This window comes from Scyliorhinus torazame, chromosome 14 (assembly GCF_047496885.1).
Source record: "Scyliorhinus torazame isolate Kashiwa2021f chromosome 14, sScyTor2.1, whole genome shotgun sequence".
NCBI lineage: Eukaryota > Metazoa > Chordata > Chondrichthyes > Carcharhiniformes > Scyliorhinidae > Scyliorhinus > Scyliorhinus torazame.
In genome coordinates this window covers 182,160,858-182,176,433 of record NC_092720.1, presented here as the reverse complement: position 1 = coordinate 182,176,433, position 15,576 = coordinate 182,160,858, and the positions used below count along the sequence as shown (strand labels likewise).

Sequence of the window (15,576 nt, the reverse complement as noted above, 5' to 3'; positions counted from 1 at the left end):
GTTTGATTGGAGATGGTGAGTGTGGGTCGGTGGGTTTGATTGGAGATGGTGAGTGTGTGTCGGAGGGGTTTAATTGGAGATGGTGAGTGTGTGTTGGGGGGGTTTGATTGGAGATGGCGAGTGTGTGTCGGGGGGGTTTGATTGGAGATGGTGAGTGTGTATCGGGGGTTTGATTGGAGATGGTGAGTGTGTGTCGGGGGGATTGGAGATGGTGAGTGTGTGTCGGTGGGTTTGATTGGAGATGGTGAGTGTGTGTCGGGGGAGAGTTTGATTGGAGATGGTGAGTGTGTGTTGGGGGGATTTGATTGGAGATGGTGAGTGTGTGTCGGGTGTTTGATTGTAGATGGTGAGTGTGTGTTGGGGGGGTTTGATTGGAGATGGTGAGTGTGTGTCGGGGTTGGATTGGAGATAGTGAGTGTGTGTCGGGGGGTTTGATTGGAGATGGTGAGTGTGTGTCGGGGTTGGATTAGAGATGGTGAGTGTGTGTCGGGGTTTGATTGGAGATGGTGAGTGTGTGTCGGGGTTTGATTGGAGATGGTGAGTGTGTGTCGGGGGCTTTGATTGGATATGGTGAGTGTGTGTCGGTGTTTGATTGGAGATGGTGAGTGTGTGTCGGGGGGTTTGATTGGAGATGGTGAGTGTGTGTCGGGCGGTTTGATTGGAGATGATGAGTGTGTGTTGGGGGATTGGAGATGGTGAGTGTGTGTCGGGGGGTTTGATTGGAGATGGTGAGTGTGTCAGGGGATTGGAGATGGTGAGTGTGTGTCGTTGGGTTTGATTGGACATGGTGAGTGTGTGTCGGAGGGTTTGTTTGGAGATGGTGAGTGTGTGTCGGAGGGTTTGATTGGAGATGGTGAGTGTGTGTCGGGGGTTTGATTGGACATGGTGAGTGTGTGTCGGGGTGTTTGATTGGAGATGGTGAGTGTGGGTCGGTGGGTTTGATTGGAGATGGTGAGTGTGTGTCGGAGGGGTTTAATTGGAGATGGTGAGTGTGTGTTGGGGGGGTTTGATTGGAGATGGCGAGTGTGTGTCGGGGGGGTTTGATTGGAGATGGTGAGTGTGTATCGGGGGTTTGATTGGAGATGGTGAGTGTGTGTCGGGGGGATTGGAGATGGTGAGTGTGTGTCGGTGGGTTTGATTGGAGATGGTGAGTGTGTGTCGGGGGAGAGTTTGATTGGAGATGGTGAGTGTGTGTTGGGGGGATTTGATTGGAGATGGTGAGTGTGTGTCGGGTGTTTGATTGTAGATGGTGAGTGTGTGTTGGGGGGGTTTGATTGGAGATGGTGAGTGTGTGTCGGGGTTGGATTGGAGATAGTGAGTGTGTGTCGGGGGGTTTGATTGGAGATGGTGAGTGTGTGTCGGGGTTGGATTAGAGATGGTGAGTGTGTGTCGGGGTTTGATTGGAGATGGTGAGTGTGTGTCGGGGTTTGATTGGAGATGGTGAGTGTGTGTCGGGGGCTTTGATTGGATATGGTGAGTGTGTGTCGGTGTTTGATTGGAGATGGTGAGTGTGTGTCGGGGGATTGGAGATGCTGTGTGTGTGTCGGTGTTTGATTGGAGATGGTGAGTGTGTGTCGGGGGAGTTTGATTGGAGATGGTGAGTGTGTGTCGGGGGGGGTTTGATTGGAGATGGTGAGTATGTGTCGGTGTTTGATTGGAGATGGTGAGTGTGTGTCGGGGGAGTTTGATTGGAGATGGTGAATGTGTGTCGGGGTTTGATTGGAGATGGTGAGTGTCGGGGGGTTTGATTGGAGATGGTGAGTGTGTGTCGGGTGATTGGAGATGGTGAGTGTGTGTCGGGGGGTTTGATTGGAGATGGTGAGTGTGTGACGGGGGGTTTGATTGGAGATGATGAGTGTGTGTCGGGGGATTGGAGATGGTGAGTGTGTGTCAGGAGGTTTGATTGGAGATGGTGAGTGTGTGTCGGGGGGATTGGAGATGGTGAGTGTGTGTCGGGGGTTTGATTGGAGATGGTGAGTGTGTGTCGGGGGGTTTGATTGGAGATGGTGAGTGTGTGTCGGGGGGTTTGATTGGAGATGGTCAGTGTGTGTCGGGGGGTTTGATTGGAGATGGTGAGTGTGTGTCGGGGTTTGATTGGAGATGGTGAGTGTGTGTCGGGGGGTTTGATTGGAGATGGTGAGTGTGTGTTGGTGGTTTGATTGGAGTTGGTGAGTGTGTGTTGGTGGTTTGATTGGAGATGGTGAGTGTGTGTCGGGATTTGATTGGAGATGGTGAGTGTGTGTCGGGGAGTTTGATTGGAGATGGTGAGTGTGTGTCGGGGGATTGGAGATGGTGAACGTTTGTCGGGGGGTTTGATTGGAGATGGTGAGTGTGTGTCGGGGGGTTTGATTGGAGATGGTGAGTGTGTGTCGGGGTTTGACTGGAGATGGTGAGAGTGTGTCGGGGGGTTTGATTGGAGATGGTGAGTGTGTGTCGGGGGTTTGATTGGAGATGGTGAGTGTGTGTTGGGGGTTTGATTGGAGACGGTGAGTGTGTGTCGGGGGGGTTTTGAATGGAGATGGTGAGTTTGTGTCGGGTGTTTGATTGGAGATGGTGAGTGTGTGTCGGGGGGTGTTTGCTTAGAAATGGTGAGTGTGTGTCGGGGGTTTGATTGGAGATGGTGAGTGTGTGTCGGAGGGGGTTTGAATGGAGATGGTGAGTGTGTGTCGGGGGTTTGAATGGAGATGGTGAGTGTGTGTCGGGGGTTTGATTGGAGATAGTGAGTGTGTGTTGGGGATTTGATTGGAGACGGTGAGTGTGTGTCGGGGGGTTTGATTGGAGATGGTGAGTGTGTGTCGGGGGGTTTGATTGGAGATGGTGAGTGTGTGTCGGGGGGTTTGATTGGAGATGGTGAGTGTGTGTCGGGCGGTTTGATTGGAGATGATGAGTGTGTGTTGGGGGATTGGAGATGGTGAGTGTGTGTCGGGGGGTTTGATTGGAGATGGTGAGTGTGTCAGGGGATTGGAGATGGTGAGTGTGTGTCGTTGGGTTTGATTGGACATGGTGAGTGTGTGTCGGAGGGTTTGTTTGGAGATGGTGAGTGTGTGTCGGAGGGTTTGATTGGAGATGGTGAGTGTGTGTCGGGGGTTTGATTGGACATGGTGAGTGTGTGTCGGGGTGTTTGATTGGAGATGGTGAGTGTGGGTCGGTGGGTTTGATTGGAGATGGTGAGTGTGTGTCGGAGGGGTTTAATTGGAGATGGTGAGTGTGTGTTGGGGGGGTTTGATTGGAGATGGCGAGTGTGTGTCGGGGGGGTTTGATTGGAGATGGTGAGTGTGTATCGGGGGTTTGATTGGAGATGGTGAGTGTGTGTCGGGGGGATTGGAGATGGTGAGTGTGTGTCGGTGGGTTTGATTGGAGATGGTGAGTGTGTGTCGGGGGAGAGTTTGATTGGAGATGGTGAGTGTGTGTTGGGGGGATTTGATTGGAGATGGTGAGTGTGTGTCGGGTGTTTGATTGTAGATGGTGAGTGTGTGTTGGGGGGGTTTGATTGGAGATGGTGAGTGTGTGTCGGGGGGATTGGAGATGGTGAGTGTGTGTCGGTGGGTTTGATTGGAGATGGTGAGTGTGTGTCGGGGGAGAGTTTGATTGGAGATGGTGAGTGTGTGTTGGGGGGATTTGATTGGAGATGGTGAGTGTGTGTCGGGTGTTTGATTGTAGATGGTGAGTGTGTGTTGGGGGGGTTTGATTGGAGATGGTGAGTGTGTGTCGGGGTTGGATTGGAGATAGTGAGTGTGTGTCGGGGGGTTTGATTGGAGATGGTGAGTGTGTGTCGGGGTTGGATTAGAGATGGTGAGTGTGTGTCGGGGTTTGATTGGAGATGGTGAGTGTGTGTCGGGGTTTGATTGGAGATGGTGAGTGTGTGTCGGGGGCTTTGATTGGATATGGTGAGTGTGTGTCGGTGTTTGATTGGAGATGGTGAGTGTGTGTCGGGGGATTGGAGATGCTGTGTGTGTGTCGGTGTTTGATTGGAGATGGTGAGTGTGTGTCGGGGGAGTTTGATTGGAGATGGTGAGTGTGTGTCGGGGGGGGTTTGATTGGAGATGGTGAGTGTGTGTCGGTGTTTGATTGGAGATGGTGAGTGTGTGTCGGGGGAGTTTGATTGGAGATGGTGAATGTGTGTCGGGGTTTGATTGGAGATGGTGAGTGTCGGGGGGTTTGATTGGAGATGGTGAGTGTGTGTCGGGTGATTGGAGATGGTGAGTGTGTGTCGGGGTTTGATTGGAGATGGTGAGTGTGTGTCGGGGGGGTTTGATTGGAGATGGTGAGTGTGTGTTGGGGGGGGTTTGATTGGAGAAGGTGAGTGTCTGTCGGGGGGTTTAATTGGAGATGGTGAGTGTGTGTCGGGGGGGGTTTGATTGGAGATGGTGAGTGTGTGTCGGGGGGGGTTTGATTGGAGATGGTGAGTGTGTGTCGGGTGATTGGAGATGGTGAGTGTGTGTCGGGGGGGGTTTGATTGGAGATGGTGAGTGTTTGTCGGGTGATTGAAGATGGTGAGTGTGTGTCGGGGGGTTTGATTGGAGATGGTGAGTGTGTGTCGCCGGCGGTTTGATGGAGATGGTGAGTGTGTGTCGGGGGGGGTTTGATTGGAGATGGTGAATGTGTGTCGGGGGATTGGGGATGGTGAGTGTGTGTCGGGTGGGTTTGATTGGAGATGGTGAGTGTGTGTCGGGGGGTTTGATTGGAGATGGTGAGTGTGTGTCGGCGGGGTTTGATTGGAGAAGGTGTGTGTCTGTCGCGGTTTGATTGGTGATGGTGAGTGTGTGTCGGGGGATTGGAGATGGTGAGTGTGTGTCGGGGGGTTTGATTGGAGATGGTGAGTGTGTGTCGGGGGGGTTTGATTGGAGATGGTGAGTGTGTGTCGGGGGATTGGAGATGGTGAGTGTGTGTCGCGGGTGGGTTTGATTGGAGAAGGTGAGTGTGTGTCGGGGGGTTGATTGGAGATGGTGAGTGTGTGTCGGGGTGTTTGATTGGAGATGGTGAGTGTGTGTCGGGGGGGGGTTTGATTGGAGATGGTGAGTGTGTTTCGGGTGATTGGAGATGGTGAGTGTGTGTCGGGGGGTTTGATTGGAGATAGTGAGTGTGTGTCGGGGGGGTTTGATTGGAGATGGTGAGTATGTGTCGGGGGTTTGATTGGAGATGGTGAGTGTGTGTCGGGGGGTTTGATTAGAGATAGAACATAGAACATAGAACAATACAGCGCAGTACAGGCCCTTCGGCCCACGATGTTGCACCGAAACAAAAGCCATCTAACCTACACTATGCCATTATCATCCATATGTTTATCCAATAAACTTTTAAATGCCCTCAATGTTGGCGAGTTCACTACTGTAGCAGGTAGGGCATTCCACGGCCTCACTACTCTTTGCGTAAAGAACCTACCTCTGACCTCTGTCCTATATCTATTACCCCTCAGTTTAAAGTTATGTCCCCTCGTGCCAGCCATATCCATCCGCGGGAGAAGGCTCTCACTGTCCACCCTATCCAACCCCCTGATCATTTTGTATGCCTCTATTAAGTCTCCTCTTAACCTTCTTCTCTCCAACGAAAACAACCTCAAGTCCGTCAGCCTTTCCTCATAAAATTTTCCCTCCATACCAGGCAACATCCTGGTAAATCTCCTCTGCACCCGCTCCAAAGCCTCCACGTCCTTCCTATAATGCGGTGACCAGAACTGTACGCAATACTCCAAATGCGGCCGGACCAGAATTCTGTACAGCTGCAACATGACCTCCCGACTCCGGAACTCAATCCCTCTACCAATAAAGGCCAACACTCCATAGGCCTTCTTCACAACCCTATCAACCTGGGTGGCAACTTTCAGGGATCTATGTACATGTACACCTAGATCCCTCTGCTCAGCCACACTTTCAAGAACTTTACCATTAGCCAAATATTCCGCATTCCTGTTATTCCTTCCAAAGTGAATCACCTCACACTTCTCTACATTAAACTCCATTTGCCACCTCTCAGCCCAGCTCTGCAGCTTATCTATATCCCTCTGTAACCTGCTACATCCTTCCACACTATCGACAACACCACCGACTTTAGTATCGTCTGCAAATTTACTCACCCACCCTTCTGCGCCTTCCTCTAGGTCATTGATAAAAACGACAAACAGCAACGGCCCCAGAACAGATTCTTGTGGTACTCCACTTGTGACTGTACTCCATTCTGAACATTTCCCATCAACCACCACCCTCTGTCTTCTTTCAGCTAGCCAATTTCTGATCCACATCTCTAAATCACCCTCAATCCCCAGCCTCCGTATTTTTTGCAATAGCCTACCGTGGGGAACCTTATCAAACGCTTTGCTGAAATCTATATACACCACATCAACTGCTCTACCCTCGTCTACCTGTTCAGTCACCTTCTCAAAGAACTCAATAAGGTTTGTGAGGCATGACCTACCCTTCACAAAGCCATGCTGACTATCCCTGATCATATTATTCCTATCTAGATGATTATAAATCTTGTCCCTTATAATCCCCTCCAAGACTTTACCCACTACAGACGTGAGGCTCACCGGTCTATAGTTGCCGGGGTTGTCTCTGCTCCCCTTTTTGAACAAAGGGACCACATTTGCTGTCCTCCAGTCCTCTGGCACTATTCCTGTAGCCAATGATGACATAAAAATCAAAGCCAAAGGTCCAGCAATCTCTTCCCTGGCCTCCCATAGAATCCTAGGATAAATCCCATCAGGTCCCGGGGACTTATCTATTTTCAGCCTGTCCAGAATTGCCAACACCTCTTCCCTACGTACCTCAATGCCATCTATTCTATTAGCCTGGGGCTCAGCATTCTCCTCCACAACATTATCTTTTTCCTGAGTGAATACTGACGAAAAATATTCATTTAGTATCTCGCCTATCTCTTCAGACTCCACACACAATTTCCCATCCCTGTCCTTGATGGTGAGTGTGTGTCGGGTGGGGTTTGATTGGAGATGGTGAGTGTGTGTCGGGGTTTGATTGGAGATGGTGAGTGTGTGTCGGGGGGATTTGATTGGAGAGGGTGAGTGTGTGTCGGGGGTTTGATTGGAGATGGTGAGTGTGTGTCGGGGGTTTGATTGGAGATGGTGAGTGTGTATCGGGGTTTGAATGGAGATGGTGAGTGTGTGTCGGGGGTTTGATTGGAGATGGTGAGTGTGTGTCGGGGGTTTGATTGGAGATGGTGAGTGTGTGTCGGGGTTTGATTGGAGATGGTGAGTGTGTGTCGGGGGTTTGATTGGAGATGGTTGTGTGTCGGCTGATTGGAGATGGTGAGTGTGTGTCGGGGGTGGTTTGATTGGAGATGGTGAGTGTGTGTCGGGGGGGGTTTGATTGGTCATGGTGAGTGTGTGTCGGGGAATTGGAGATGGTGAGTGTGTGTCAGGGGGGTTTGATTGGAGATGGTGAGTGTGTGTCGGGGGGGGTTTGATTGGAGATGGTGAGTGTGTGTCGGGGGGGTTTGATTGGAGATGGTGAGTGTGTGTCGGGGTTTGATTGGAGATGATGAGTGTGTGTCGGGGGGGTTTGATTGTGGTGAGTGTGTGTCGGGGTTTGATTGGAGATGGTGAGTGTGTCGGGGGGTTTGATTGGAGATGGTGAGTGTGTGTCGGGTGATTGGAGATAGTGAGTGTGTGTCAGGGTTTCATTGGAGATGGTGAGTGTGTGTCGGGGGGGTTTCATTGGAGATGGTGAGTGTGTGTCGGGGGGGGGGGTTTGATTGGAGAAGGTGAGTGTGTGTCGGGGGGTTTGATGGGAGATGGTGAGTGTGTGTCGGGTGATTGGAGATGGTGAGTGTGTCGGGGGGGGTTAGATTGGAGATGGTGAGTGTGTATCGGGGCCGTTTGATTGGAGATGGTGAGTGTGTGTCGGGGGGGTTTGATTGGAGATGGTGAGTGTGTGTCGGGGGATTGGAGATGGTGAGTGTGTGTCGGGGGGTTTGATTGGAGATGGTGAGTGTGTGTCGGGGGGGGTTTTGATTTGAGATGGTGAGTGTGTGTCGGGGGGTTTGATTGGAGAAGGTGAGTGTCTGTCGGGGTTTGATTGGTGATGGTGAGTGTGTGTCGGGGCGTTGATTGGAGATGGTGAGTGTGTGTCAGGGGGTTTGATTGGAGATGGTGAGTGTGTGTCGAGGGGTTTGATTGGAGATGGTGAGTGTGTGTCGGGGGGTTTGATTGGAGATGGTGAGTGTGTGTCGGGGGGTGTTTGATTGGAGATGGTGAGTGTGTGTCGGGGGGTTTGATTGGAGATGGTGAGTGTGTGTTGGGTGTTTGATTGGAGATGGTGAGTGTGTGTTGGGGTTTAATTGGAGATGGTGAGTGTGTGTCGGGGGGGTTTGATTGGAGATGGTGAGTGTGTGTCGGGGGGTTTGATTGGAGATGGTGAGTGTGTGTCGGGGGGTTAGATTGGAGATGGTGAGTGTGTGTCGGGGGGTTTGATTGGAGATGTTGAGTGTGTGTTGGAGGGGTTTGATTGGAGATGGTGAGTGTGTGTCGGGGGGGTTTGATTGGAGATGGTGAGTGTGTGTTGGGGGATTGGAGATGGTGAGTGTGTGTTGGGGTTTGATTGGAGATGGTGAGTGTGTGTCGGGGGGTTTGATTGGAGATGGTGAGTGTGTGTCGGGGGGGGGTTTGATTGGAGATGGTGACTGTGTGTCGGGGGGGTTTGATTGGAGATGGTGAGTGTGTGTCGGGGGGGGTTTGATTGGAGATGGTGAGTGTGTGTCGGGGTGCTTGGAGATGGTGAGTGTGTGTCGGAGGGGTTTGATTGGTGATGGTGAGTGTGTGTCGGGGGGTTTGATTGGAGATGGTGAGTGTGTGTCGGGGGGGGTTTGATTGAGATGGTGAGTGTGTCAGGGGGGTTTGATTGGAGATGGTGAGTGTGTGTCGGGGGGTTTGATTGGAGATGGTGAGTGTGTGTCGGGGGTTTGATTGGAGATGGTGAGTGTGTGTCGGGGGTTTGATTGGAGATGGTGAGTGTGTGTCGGGGGTTTGATTGGAGATGGTGAGTGTGTGTCGGCTGATTGGAGATGGTGAGTGTGTGTTGGGGGGGGTTTGATTGGAGATGGTGAGTGTGTGTCGGGGGGGGGTTTGATTGGAGATCGTGAGTGTGTGTCGGGGAATTGGAGATGGTGAGTGTGTGTCGGGGGGGTTTGATTGGAGATGGTGAGTGTGTGTCGGGGGGGTTTGATTGGAGATGGTGAGTGTGTGTCGGGGTTTGATTGGAGATGGTGAGTGTGTGTCGGGGGGGTTTGATTGGAGATGGTGAGTGTGTGTCGGGGTTTGATTGGAGATGGTGAGTGTGTGTGTCGGGGGGTTTGATTGGAGATGGTGAGTGTGTGTCGGGGGGGGGTTTGATTGGAGATCGTGAGTGTGTGTCGGGGAATTGGAGATGGTGAGTGTGTGTCGGGGGGGTTTGATTGGAGATGGTGAGGGTGTGTCGGGGGGGGTTTGATTGGAGATGGTGAGTGTGTGTCGGGGGGGTTTGATTGGAGATGGTGAGTGTGTGTCGGGGTTTGATTGGAGATGGTTAGTGTGTGTCGGGGGGGTTTGTTTGGAGATGGTGAGTGTGTGTCGGGGTTTGATTGGAGATGGTGAGTGTGTGTCGGGGGGTTTGATTGGAGATGGTGAGTGTGTGTCGGGTGATTGGAGATGGTGAGTGTGTGTCGGGGTTTGATTGGAGATGGTGAGTGTGTGTCGGGGGGGTTTGATTGGAGATGGTGAGTGTGTGTCGGGGGGGGGTTTGATTGGAGAAGGTGAGTGTGTGTCGGGGGGTTTAATTGGAGATGGTGAGTGTGTGTCGGGGGGGGTTTGATTGGAGATGGTGAGTGTGTGTCGGGGGGGTTTGATTGGAGATGGTGAGTGTGTGTCGGGTGATTGGAGATGGTGAGTGTGTGTCGGGGGGGGTTTGATTGGAGATGGTGAGTGTTTGTCGGGTGATTGAAGATGGTGAGTGTGTGTCGGGGGGTTTGATTGGAGATGGTGAGTGTGTGTCGGCGGCGGTTTGATGGAGATGGTGAGTGTGTGTCGGGGGGGGTTTGATTGGAGATGGTGAGTGTGTGTCGGGGGATTGGAGATGGTGAGTGTGTGTCGGGTGGGTTTGATTCGAGATGGTGAGTGTGTGTCGGGGGGTTTGATTGGAGATGGTGAGTGTGTGTCGGCGGGGTTTGATTGGAGAAGGTGTGTGTCTGTCGGGGTTTGATTGGTGATGGTGAGTGTGTGTCGGGGGATTGGAGATGGTGAGTGTGTGTCGGGGGGTTTGATTGGAGATGGTGAGTGTGTGTCGGGGGGGTTTGATTGGAGATGGTGAGTGTGTGTCGGGGGATTGGAATGGTGAGTGTGTGTCGGGGGTGGGTTTGATTCGAGGTGGTGAGTGTGTGTCGGGGGGTTGATTGGAGATGGTGAGTGTGTGTCGGGGTGTTTGATTGGAGATGGTGAGTGTGTGTCAGGGGGTTTGATTGGAGATGGTGAGTGTGTGTCGAGGTGTTTGATTGGAGATGGTGAGTGTGTGTCGGGGGGTTTGATTGGAGATGGTGAGTGTGTGTCGGGGGGTTTGATTGGAGATGGTGAGTGTGTGTCGGGGGGGGTTTGATTGGAGATGGTGAGTGTGTGTCGGGGGGTTTGATTGGAGATGGTGAGTGTGTGTTGGGTGTTTGATTGGAGATGGTGAGTGTGTGTTGGGGTTTGATTGGAGATGGTGAGTGTGTGTCGGGGGGGTTTGATTGGAGATGGTGAGTGTGTGTCGGGGGGTTTGATTGGAGATGGTGAGTGTGTGTCGGGGGGTTTGATTGGAGATGGTGATTGTGTGTCGGGGTTTGATTGGAGATGGTGAGTGTGTGTCGGGGGGTTTGATTGGAGATGTTGAGTGTGTGTAGGGGGGGGTTTGATTGGAGATGGTGAGTGTGTGTCGGGGGGGTTTGATTAGAGATGGTGAATGTGTGTTGGGAGATTGGAGATGGTGAGTGTGTGTTGGGGTTTGATTGGAGATGGTGAGTGTGTGTCGGGGGATTTGATTGGAGATGGTGAGTGTGTATTGTGGGATTGGAGATGGTGAGTGTGTGTTGGGATTTGATTGGAGATGGTGAGTGTGTGTCGGGAGGAGTTTGATTGGAGATGGTGAGTGTGTGTCGGGGGGGTTTGGTTGGAGATGGTGAGTGTGTGTCGGGGGGGTTTGATTGGAGATGGTGAGTGTGTGTCGGGGGGTTTGATTGGAGATGGAGAGTGTGTGTCGGGGTTTGATTGGAGATGGTGAGTGTGTGTCGGGAGGGGTTTGATTGGAGATGGTGAGTGTGTGTTGGGGGTTTGATTGGAGATGGTGAGTGTGTGTCGGGGGTTTGATTGGAGATGGTGAGTGTGTGTCGGGGGTTTGATTGGTGATGGTGAGTGTGTGTTGGGGGTTTGATTGGAGATGGTGAGTGTGTATCGGGGGGTTTGATTGGAGATGGTGAGTGTGTGTCGGCGGGGTTTGATTGGAGATGGTGAGTGTGTGTCGGGGGGGGTTTGATTGGAGATGGTGAGTGTGTGTCGGGGGGTTTGATTGGAGATGGTGAGTGTGTGTCGGGGTTTGATTGGAGATGGTGAGTGTGTGTCGGGAGGGGTTTGATTGGAGATGGTGAGTGTGTGTTGGGGGTTTGATTGGAGATTGTGAGTGTGTGTCGGGGGTTTGATTGGAGATGGTGAGTGTGTGTCGGGGGTTTGATTGGAGATGGTGAGTGTGTGTTGGGGGTTTGATTGGAGATGGTGAGTGTGTATCGGGGGGTTTGATTGGAGATGGTGAGTGTGTGTCGGGGGGGGTTTGATTGGAGATGGTGAGTGTGTGTCGGGGGGGTTTGATTGGAGATGGTGAGTGTGTGTTGGGGTTTGATTGGAGATGGTGAGTGTGTGTCGGGGGGTTTGATTGGAGATTGTGAGTGTGTGTTGTGGGTTTGATTGGAGATGGTGAGTGTGTGTCGGGGGGTTTGATTGGAGATGGTGAGTGTGTGTCGGGGGGTTTGATTGGAGATGGTGAGTGTGTGTCGGAGGGTTTGATTGGAGGTGGTGAGTGTGTGTCGGGGGGTTTGATTGGAGATGGTGAGTGTGTGTCGGGGGGTTTGATTGGAGATGGTGAGTGTGTGTCGGGGGGTTTGATTGGAGATGGTGAGTGTGTGTCGGGGGGGTTTGATTGGAGATGGTGAGTGTGTGTCAGAGGGTTTGATTGGAGGTGGTGAGTGTGTGTCGGGGGGGTTTGGTTGGAGGTGGTGAGTGTGTGTCGGGGGGTTTGATTGGATATGGTGAGTGTGTGTCGGGGTTTGATTGGAGATGGTGAGTGTGTGTCGGGGGGTTTGATTGGAGATGGTGAGTGTGTGTCGGGGTTTGATTGGAGATGGTGAGTGTGTGTCGGGGGGGGTTTGATTGGAGATGGTGAGTGTGTGCCGGGGGGGTTTGATTGGAGATGGTGAGTGTGTGTTGACGGTTTCATAGGATATTGTGAAAGTTTGCCGTTGGTTTTATTGTAGATGGTGTGTGTGACTTGATGCTTTGAACAGTGACTTTTGGCCCAGAATGTGACTGTCGTTTGTGACGTTTGAGCTGAAGAGGGAACAGCATTATGTGGGAGGTAGTGAGATATTCAGAGACTATTTCTGCTCACATTGGAGCAGCTTATCGAACTCCGTAGTATTTATTCTCGTGAGTTAGTTATAAATATCCCTGGTACGAGTCGATTTAGTCATCACAGCTCAGAGTAACACCTAGGGTTCTAAATTAGACGATGGGTTGGGTTAACAAATTCAGTTTAATGCGAGTATATAAAGGAAATATCAGACTGAGAATAATTTTGCTTTCCCATTTTGACTGCTGCTAAGATTGAAGGGACAGGATGGAGCAATGTTAATAATTTTTTTATTTTGATATTCCGGCTGAAATCTCCAGAACGAACTGATTGAATTACGGTCTGAGATTGGGTCTGACATTGGGAGCAGATGACATCTCAGTGGTTAAAGTTATTTTATTTTTACGATTTGCTCGACGTCTCCTGAAGGTGCTGATTCAATCCCATCCCAGAAACTCAAATCCAGAATCGGTGCTGACACACCAATTTCTGTTCTGAGGGAGTGCTGCATTGTCAGAGGGTCAGTACTGAGGGAGTGCTGCTTTGTCAGAGGGTCAGTACTGAGGGAGTGCTGCATTGTCAGAGGGTCAGAACTGAGGGAGTGCTGCATTGTCAGAGGGTCAGTACTGAGGGAGTGCTGCACTGTCAGAGGGTCAGTACTGAGGGAGTGCTGCATTGTCAGAGGGTCAGTACTGAGGGTGTGCTGCACTGTCAGAGGGTCAGTACTGAGGGAGTGCTGCACTGTCAGAGGGTCAGTACTGAGGGAGTGCTGCACTGTCAGAGGGTCAGTACTGAGGGAGTGCTGCATTGTCAGAGGGTCAGTACTGAGGGTGTGCTGCACTGTCAGAGGGTCAGTACTGAGGAAGTACTGCACTGTCAGAGGGTCAGTACTGAGGGAGTGCTGCATTGTCAGAGGGTCAGTACTGAGGGTGTGCTGCATTGTCAGACGGTTAGTACTGAGAGAGTGCTGCATTGTCAGAGGGTCAGTACTGAGGGAGTGCTGCACTGTCAGAGGGTCAGTACTGAGGGAGTGCTGCACTGTCAGAGGGTCAGTACTGAGGGAGTGCTGCACTGTCAGAGGGTCAGTACTGAGGGAGTGCTGCACTGTCAGAGGGTCAGTACTGAGGGAGTGCTGCATTGTCAGAGGGTCAGTACTGAGGGTGTGCTGCACTGTCAAAGGGTCAGTTCTGAGGGAGTGCTGCACTGTCAGATGGTCAGTACTGAGGGAGGGCTGCACTGTCAGAGGGTCAGTACTAGGGAGTGCTGCACTGTCAGAGGGTCAGTACTGAGGGAGTGCTGCACTGTCAGAGGGTCAGTACTGAGGGAATGCTGCACTGTCAGGGGGTCAGTACTGAGGGAGGGCTGCACTGTCAGAGGGTCAGTACTGAGGGAATGCTGCACTGTCACAGGGTCAGTACTGAGGGACTGCTGCACTGTCAGAGGGTCAGTACTGAGGGAGTGCTGCACTGTCAGAGGGTCAGAACTGAGGGAATGCTGCACTGTCAGAGGGTCAGTACTGAGGGAGTGCTGCACTGTCAGAGGGACAGTACTGAGGGAATGCTGCACTTTCAGAGAGTCAGTACTGTGGGAATGCTGCACTGTCACAGGGTCAGTACTGAGGGAGTGCTGCACTGTCAGAGGGTCAGAACTGATGGAGCATTGCACTGGCTGAGGGTCTTTGCTGAGGTTAAGCTGCATTGTCAGAGAATCAATGATGAATGTTTGCTGCACTTTTAGTTGGACAGATTTGCGGGACCACCGCACTGTGAATCATCATCTTTCAGTTTTGACCCAGGCACCTTATGCTTTCTCATGTTGATCTGAAAGATCATACTGCTACGCTTTCTCAGTGTAACAGGGATTCTCCCAACTGTGTGAGCCTAAATTTCTCCCTTAATCCACATCCCAAAATAAACAGAATCTTTGGCCATTTGCCTCAGTTGGAATCTTACCTTCTGCAATTTATTGATTTGCAACTGGTCACTATTTTTGTAAATCTGTAGCAGATATGACACAAATACTGAGGATGGGGGTTAAAGGTTGAATGTCAGGAGCAGTACCTTTTCTGAAATCTAATGACTTATTTTCCTTTCCAAACAGGGAATCGACGCCAGAAGCAAGAGATGATCGATGGGAAACAGATGTTGTCAGGCCGCAGTCATCATATTGCCTCTCAATACTGACTGATCAGCCAATCAGAACATCTGCCTTTCAGCTGGGAAAAACAACTGGAATCCTGATGCCCGGAATATCAGCACCAACACTGGGAAAACAGCTGGAATTGTGACACCCAGAATATCAGCACAGACACTGGAAAAACAGGTTGAATCCTAGCAGCTGGAATATCAGCATCAACACTGAGAAAAACAGCTGGAATTGTGACACCCAGAATATTAACACCAACACTGGGAAAGCAACTGAATTCCTCACACCAGGAATATCAGCACCAACTCTGAGAAAACAGCTGAAATCCAAACACCTGGAATATTAGCAAAGACACTTGGATAATAGCTGGCATCATAACATCTTGAGCATTTTCCACCACTGAGATTCCTCCTCTCTGTGTGAGGGCCCATTCAGAGTGGAGACTCCCTGAATCATCCTCACACAGACTGAGATTCCCTCCCTCTCCCATTGGTATCCAGTTGGAGTGATGTGTCTGTCCAGTCTGACCATTCAGACCCTCTGTGTGACTCTGTCTCTTGCCGCCCAGCACTTCCCGTCCTGGGGTCACTATGACCTGTGTAAGACTCGGCTTTACTGGGACCAGGGAATGAGTTGGGATTACATGGCCTGCCAGCCTGAGGCCAACCTGCTCACCAAATTCCTGAAGATCAAGTTGGATCCTCCCAATAATACATGTGGAGACAGCCCTGAGATGTACTGCACACTGGTGAGTGGAATCCTTTCCGAACTAGCATCTGTTGTGTATCACACTGTGATTGGACACTCACTGAACTGCCCTTATCAAAGTGAAATCTATCCAAACTCCCACACTGGA

The 15,576-nt window shown here is 51.4% G+C and overlaps 1 protein-coding gene across 1 annotated transcript in view; it reads left to right on the top strand.

Moving 5' to 3' along the window:
* Positions 1 to 15,576, top strand: part of LOC140390255 (netrin-G1-like) — a 94,550-nt gene that overhangs the window by 42,673 nt on the left and 36,301 nt on the right. Inside the window, exon 2 of the mRNA XM_072475260.1 lies at positions 14,676 to 15,468. Within this exon, the coding sequence (XP_072331361.1) occupies positions 15,229 to 15,468 (240 nt within the window). The 5' untranslated portion in view covers positions 14,676 to 15,228. The remainder of the gene's footprint in view (positions 1 to 14,675; positions 15,469 to 15,576) is intronic.